Source organism: Azolla caroliniana, unplaced genomic scaffold (assembly GCF_043228905.1).
Source record: "Azolla caroliniana isolate FFs.n. ecotype wild unplaced genomic scaffold, voAzoCaro1.0.p SCAF_11, whole genome shotgun sequence".
Classification (NCBI taxonomy): domain Eukaryota; kingdom Viridiplantae; phylum Streptophyta; class Polypodiopsida; order Salviniales; family Salviniaceae; genus Azolla; species Azolla caroliniana.
Genome location: NW_028230446.1, coordinates 17,522,351 through 17,529,507, shown reverse-complemented (window position 1 = coordinate 17,529,507; position 7,157 = coordinate 17,522,351). Strand labels below are relative to the sequence as shown.

Below are 7,157 nucleotides of genomic sequence, written 5' to 3'. Positions count from 1 at the left end.
TGGGCAAGCTTACCAACTGAGCTATTATATACACTCTCTCTCACTCATATATATCTCTTAATTCACGAAATGCCCATGACAACCACCTAGTCTCCATTGGGCAAGCTAACCAATTGAGCTATTATACACACTCTCTCTCACTCATTACCAACTGAGCTATTACACACACCCACACACACTCTCTCTTAATTCACAGATGCCACTACGGAATGTAGGGGTTGAGCCCATGATCACCTGGTCTCCATTGAGCAACCTTACCAACTGAGCTACATCCATCTGAGCTCTCTCTCTCTCTCTCTCTCTCTCTCTCTCTCTCTCTCCCTCTTGGTAAAAACACACAATTATATAAATAAATGTGTGTAAAAACACTACTTACAATGGGTGTGACAATGGAGTATGGTCACCCACTAACTACACTACATGGGTAGTGGAACGTGTTGAATTGCCAATAGGCAAGACAAACACTCCTCTGAGGAAAGAATTTCCACTTGCTCCAATAAAGAAAATTACCACACTAGTACTCCCTTCAACTTTCGTAGATATGCTTTCACTCCATGTCTACCATCAAATACAAAAGCGTTGTGCATGTTCCAATTATGACACAATCCCCAATATCTCAGTAATAGAAAAACGATCTCCATCTCTAATTTTGGATCAACATGTGTAAATTGTGCAAACACCCACTGTCTAGATGTCAAATAACACAATGATAAAACTTGCCAAATTTGAGAAATGTAACTCCAAATCTGACAAGCAATCGGACATTGTATAAATCGATGAGTATTATCTTCCATTTGAACAGTGCAAAAAAAGCAATTACCCGTTGCTAGTCCACGACACTTTAGAGCTAATCCCAAAGGCGATGCTCCAATCAAAACTCTCCAAATGAAGACCTTTGCTACCAGTGGCAATTTAGAATGCCAACTACGTTGTAAGATCTGCCACTACCCACGATTAGATTTGTGTATTTTCCATTCTTCTTCAGCCTTAGACGATAGCCATCCAAGAGACTCAACAACGCAATGATACAAAAGATTAGTAGTCACTTGCAACAACGACGTTTGACCCCATAAACACCAATCAATTCACGATTGTTCTCCTGTTTGTAGAGGTACATAACCTTGCATCAATGCAATATTTTGTAGTTGTTGCCAAATAAACCCATAATTAGGCGGAATGCGTAATAATTGTCACGCTTCAACAAACTCCAAAATTCTTTAAGATAGAGCCTCAACTATATCTCCCACCTCTTTGACCCCCAAACGAAACAAATGATTAAATTGAGAGCGCAATCTCTCATTTCCTAGCCAACATAATAACCTAGAAGACACAAGTAACTCTTTTTGCAAAGAATTACAATGCTCTCTACTAGATGATGGTTTCTATACACATAAAAATAGTGCTTCTTGCCATGAAGTAACCAAGTGTTGAACACATGAAGAGCTCAGAATCCTAAGTGAAATACATCCATTCAGTAATTGCCACCATGAAGCCTTAATTGTTGTCCTCCCATGTGTTAAACCCTTGTTCTCAATGAAATATTGAACAATAGATATCCATGGTTGTGAGTTTGAACACATGTCTTGTAATAATGAAAATCTACGAGCCATCATGCATATATAAGTTCAATTTTCCAGCTCCTTCCAAGCGCTTAGGGGTTGCTAGATGATTCCACACAACCCAAGTGATTCCCATCTTATCCCTCTTCTTTGACAACAAATATCGAAGAGGTTGCAAAACATAATGCAATGTGTTCTTTGTCCATGGCAACAATAGCAAGTAATATAATATCATGGGTTCCATAATACATTGTACAACCTTCAAACGCACATGAAATGGCCAAGATTGTGACTTCCAATATGTACATGAACTTCTCTCTCTCCCTCTCCCCTTCCCTCTCTCTCTCTTTTTGTAAATAATGGCTTTCATTACAAAAGAATAGAACCCCTTCTATCTATGGGATCTAAAAACTTATTACAAAGTATAGAACCCCTTCTATCTATGGGATCTAAAAACTACTACGACTCCAAACTCAATGTCACCCTACATACCAATTCAAATGGCGAATATTATGATATGAGACCTCTCTCTCACTCACTCACTCACTCACTCACTCACTCACTCACTCACTCACTCACTCACTCACACACACACACACACACACACACACACACACAAATTCTCACTCTCTCATTCTATTGATGGTTTCTAAGTCTTAGAAGTCTAAACCCCTCATACATGTGTGCATTGTAATTCCATATACATACTACAACAAATTTGATATTTTCTATTCACAACAATATGAACACATTGTAGAAATTTCCATAACTATCCATACAAGCAATTTCATAAACATGAGCCTTTGAGTCTACCATGTACTTCAAGGATAAAGAATACCCAAACCCAAGATATGGGGTGAGAAAGACAATTTCTAGCTATCTCTTACACTACAGAGATGGTGTAAGTGAAAGCTAGATCTTGTCTTTGTCACCCCAAGGTTATGGGGTGAAAGATTAATGAGTGAGTTTGAGATTGCATGCACTAGGAAATTTGGTCATAAGATCATTCAATCTAGCCTTTTATTCCTAAAGAATGGCTTTACATTCACATTTTTTACATAACACAAACATTGAAACGGTATGAATTGCTATAATTGTCCAAAATATAATTAAATGCAAGCTCTTAATTCTACAAGTGTTCTAATTCTTTACTAGCCGTACATAGAAGCACATACTGATCTACCTTATCCTCATATTTTTAACCTTTTGCAAGTTCCATGTTATTAACTTCTCTAAAATAAAATTATGTTCATTGGAGATTTTAAATACATTGAATGTTAATAGGCTAATGTGGGACCTAGGGGGATGGTTCTGGACTAGTCCCATGATGGATCCAATGCAGAAAGTTCTGTTCTTTCAGTATACTGTAAAATTTGGTAGAACCTTACTCATGTCTAAGAATATTCCAACTCTTACGGCTCAAAAGCACTGGAGTAAGTGGGGTGTTTCAAACAATCATTTGAAGTCTTATTGGAAATGGATTTGGTCCTTTAGGGGACCAACAAAATACATTCTCTTCAGATGGCTTTTACTACATGCATCACTACTAATAGGTCAGTCATTGAAAGGAAATGTGGTGACCGTTCTTAGACAATGTAGTTATTGCGGTGACTTGCAGGAAACTACCAAGCATGCTCTTTGGTCCTGTTCACTAGCCCAACATGTATGGAATAAAGTTTTTCCTTTATTCCAGACAATTAATGCAGGTTGCCACTTCTTTGGGGATCAGTGGTATGGGGGGTTCTCCATTCCAATCTCTTATTGTATGAGGCAGATGATGCGCTAGAGGCTAAGACAATCATCAACAACCATCTAATATCTGTCTCCCTTTTCAGCAACCTCGAAAGCAAATGTGTGCAACCCATGTATGGAAAACCATATCTACAATTATAGTATCGTTGTAAAAGACGATATGATTCCATAATTCCACTTCTCTCAGATATATTGCTGAAATTATGGGAGAGCTTATTGGCAGTAGTGCGTGTGCAATATGACAATATGTCGGGCTCTTTGGAGGTTGTTCTTAAGAAAACGAAAAAATTACTGCAGCTATGGAGAAAGTTGCCTCTATTCACGGTCTCCTCTCAAGAACCAATCTGGAAATATCATCACCCCTGGCCCTTGCCCTAATCATCCTTTTTGTATATAACACTCTAATTGTACATTTTGTAGCCTTCCGACATTTTTTCTTAATACGAATGAAGGAAATCTTTTTGGAAAAAAAAAATAAAAAAATACATTGAATGTCAAGAGAGATAGATTCCATCGAGTTTAAGAGATGTGAATTCAACTTCTCAAATTGATTATCAATGGCACATAATTATGAAACTCAGCTTGTAGAATCCATTACGTTTAAGAGATATAAGGAATTGAACATGTCAATTTGATTATCAATGGCATATAATATAACATATTTCAACTTGTAAATTTTGCTTTTGTAACTCGAGATTATTTTGATTAATCTACTTATCAAGTATCAGCTTTGAAATTTATACCACCATCCATACACAGTTGGATATTATGGACTTTGATTTGAACAAACAAATTGATAGATTAATAACCAAATTGTCTTCAGAATACATACATATATGGGCTAAAGAATGTTTATCGCCCTATATTATTCACAACACACAACAGAATTTTATCTAGAACACATACACATTCAATGGTGGCCTGCACGAACAAGCGCAAGAAGAAACCTCTTGTAGCTACCAGAGGTATCAGATGATACCATATCTTCTAAATTTTCATTGTACAGACGCTGGAACTCCATCTTAATAGCTTGCAAATCTATTTCCGCTCTTGTCACAATCACGCGAATCAATGCATCATCATTGGTTCCAATCCCTTTCATGGACCAGTATAGCATCTGCAAAACATTTAACCCAGCCGCCCTTTCCTTTAGTAACCATCAATTTCATGTGGAGAAAGATCAATAGGCCAAAAGAAAGCCCTCTCAGAAATCACAAATACAATGTGCTCAAGTATGCAGGCATAAATTAACGTCCAAATCTCACCTCTGCAAAGTACTTGGTTGGATTATGTACACACTGAATTATTGTCTTCAATACCTTGGAGAAATTTCCAGATGTTTCAGATTCCATGACCTAGAATAAGACAAGACATTACATGCAAATTAGCACAATGTGATGATACACCATCGCGTATCTGCCAATAGATGCTTAGGATCGTAGTTAAGGATCGCAAGGTTTATTAGTATAATGAGGTTATAAACATCCTAAAACCGTTAATAATTACTAACTTTTTATAAGGGCACCAACAAAACCCTAACAAGAAACACGATGAAGAATGCACGAATGTCCAAACCTTTTCAATATCCTGATGGTAGCTCTCCCAGTATCTATGGAATGCAGCATTCAATTGTCTCGCGGTTCGAGAGCTGAAGACATGAATTATGTCAGCCTCGTCGGTACCGATCCTGCCTTCAGTGGCTTTATAGAGCAACCTGGCATCGTCGAGCGCCTGGGACTCATCATCGAAAGGAGTTTCTTGCCTAGGGTTAGTCATGTATGCCATCAGAAGCTGCAACAAACACATAATACATTATCAGAGAAAAGAAACTTGTCAGTGCTCTGGAGTCATCCAGCATTTCAGCTTTCATTCTTTCCAACCGTTGATTCTTCTAAAGGAGGATAAAAATCAGACAAATTTATTTGACCATATCATGATATCGAAACCATAAAGAGCAGGGAGACTGAATTGGAGTTAAGATGCTTAGGGTGAACATACCGTCCTATAGTCACCACTTGTATCCGAAGCAATGTCCGCATGGAGGTTCCGCTTATATATTGAATTGTAGGCTCGCTGTATGGCTTCTAACTGTGATGTGGTGCGAGAGCAAATGATTTCGATCAAGGCAATGTCCTTTGTACCCAATCCTTGGAGGGCATCCCTCAGTATGGCCGCATCTCTTTCGGCTGGTTCCAACATCCAAAGAACAACTGCTTTCTGTGTGTATAACCAACGATACAGGTCCAGATATAATAATGTCGAAATCGAGATATATGGCAGCATGACAAAGATAACGTTTGATGGTTCGTTTCACCAATTTAAACTACCTCTAATATTTAAGTAGGGAAAATCAGCCACATATTTGGTTGTAGTTTGCAAGATAGGTTTGCCCTTAATTAAGGATTGACATATAGATCAACTGTAACTTATTCTCTAGCTAATTCGCCGGTAATTAGGGGCAGATTATGCAATCAATCTCCTAATTATAAAACTTATCATTTGAATTTGGTGCAAAATTGTTAAAACAGATTGGATAGCTAAGTAAATTTGAAGGGTAGTTCTGTTGATTTGAAAATCTGGGGGGGAGGGGGTTATAGTGGTAAACATGCAAAACGTTCGGGGAGGATTGATGGATGTTCAACCCAAATACGAACCTCAAATTTGGCGTGGAGCTCTGATTTCAATTTATCAATGAGATCGTCGCCATAACGTATCTTATACTCTCGGCGTAGTTCTTGCCGTTGCACATAATTCCTGTGTGCGAGAATCTCGATGACTTTCCTGTCATCGCAGCCCAAACCTAAAGCATCACCACAGAAGACAAATCAGATCATTCTTTTGCAATACTAGCCGGGCCTCTGAAGTTTCTTTAACGTAAGAAATGGCTCTTTGAGTGTCTTTAATTTAGACTACTGTGTTGCCATTCCAACCTAGAGTTGTTGCTTTAAATGTTTTCTGGCATTTAAATCTCAAAATAAATAAGTATCGATAACGACATCCGAAGCATAGGAACAAGTGGCCATAATGACTTTACTTTACTTTACTGTGCTACCTACATGTCTGGCATTGTAAGGAATTTGGAGTTTCTGCTAAACATATTTTTCTGTTTTTCATTTTGGCACAGACTACATTTCTGTTATGAACATATGGGAAATCTAATATATCGGAAAACATTGAGAAACGAAATGAGTCGAACATTTCGGAGATTTTGAGGACTGAGAAGGAGAAGAAGAAGCTACCTCTGAAAGCCTGGTGGAGATTGACACAGTCCTCTTGGATTCTTGACATGGCTTCTCACGGAAGAATGATAATGAAAACAACAAACGCGAAGAAACGAAGATGGAAGTATGAAGAAGATCAAACTGCAGAAGAATGGAGGTGAGGAGAATGCAGAAGAATAAGGAGTGAGGCACAGTTTGAAAGGTGAAATTGATGAGAAACTGGAGGTTGCATGGCGGATATTTATACCATGAAAAAGTAAGTGTGTGTGTGTGTATTGAGAGAGAAAGAGAGACAGAGACAGAGTTATGGCATCGCCATCGCCACTGAATGAAGCAGACGAAATCATTTTTGTCGGAAGCGATCATGACTAAAGTATTGACTTTAGGAGTTGGGAGAAGAAGAGCAAGTGGAGGCTGGAGCTGCCATGGCAAGCATCCCAAACAGTGAAACTGGGTGTGTGTGTGTGAGAGAGAGAGAGAGAGACAGAGACAGAGACAGAGACAGAGAGCGAGTCAAGGCATGAGCGTGGTCATGATGTGATGACATGGTCATTGAATAAAACAAAGTGTTTGACTTTTGGATCTAAGATAAGGACCCGAGGCTTTACGGTGTAAAGTCAAGAAA

At 38.4% G+C, this 7,157-nt stretch overlaps 1 protein-coding gene across 1 annotated transcript; it reads right to left on the bottom strand.

The window, feature by feature from the left end:
- Positions 1 to 4,085: 4,085 nt before the first annotated feature.
- LOC147858163 (uncharacterized) lies at positions 4,086 to 6,661 on the bottom strand. The gene is made up of 6 exons (XM_087326685.1): positions 6,551 to 6,661; positions 5,966 to 6,111; positions 5,310 to 5,528; positions 4,887 to 5,102; positions 4,577 to 4,666; positions 4,086 to 4,428 (listed from the first exon to the last, which is right to left on the bottom strand). The coding sequence occupies exons 1-6, from the start codon at positions 6,597 to 6,599 to the stop codon at positions 4,222 to 4,224; spliced, it is 927 nt and encodes a 308-aa protein (XP_087182811.1). The 5' UTR covers positions 6,600 to 6,661; the 3' UTR covers positions 4,086 to 4,221.
- Between the last annotated feature and the right edge of the window lie 496 nt (positions 6,662 to 7,157).

What these genes read in the sequence shown, in the direction of transcription:
- LOC147858163 (XM_087326685.1), bottom strand. Translation starts at nt 6,599, where the DNA reads ATGTCAAGAATCCAAGAGGACTGTGTCAATCTCCACCAGGCTTTCAGA. An exon ending in ACCATCAGGATATTGAAAAG is followed by an intron (nt 4,667 to 4,886) that starts GTTTGGACATTC and finishes GTCTTATTCTAG; the next exon opens with GTCATGGAATCTGAAACATC. An exon ending in CAACCAAGTACTTTGCAGAG is followed by an intron (nt 4,429 to 4,576) that starts GTGAGATTTGGA and finishes AATGTTTTGCAG; the next exon opens with ATGCTATACTGGTCCATGAA.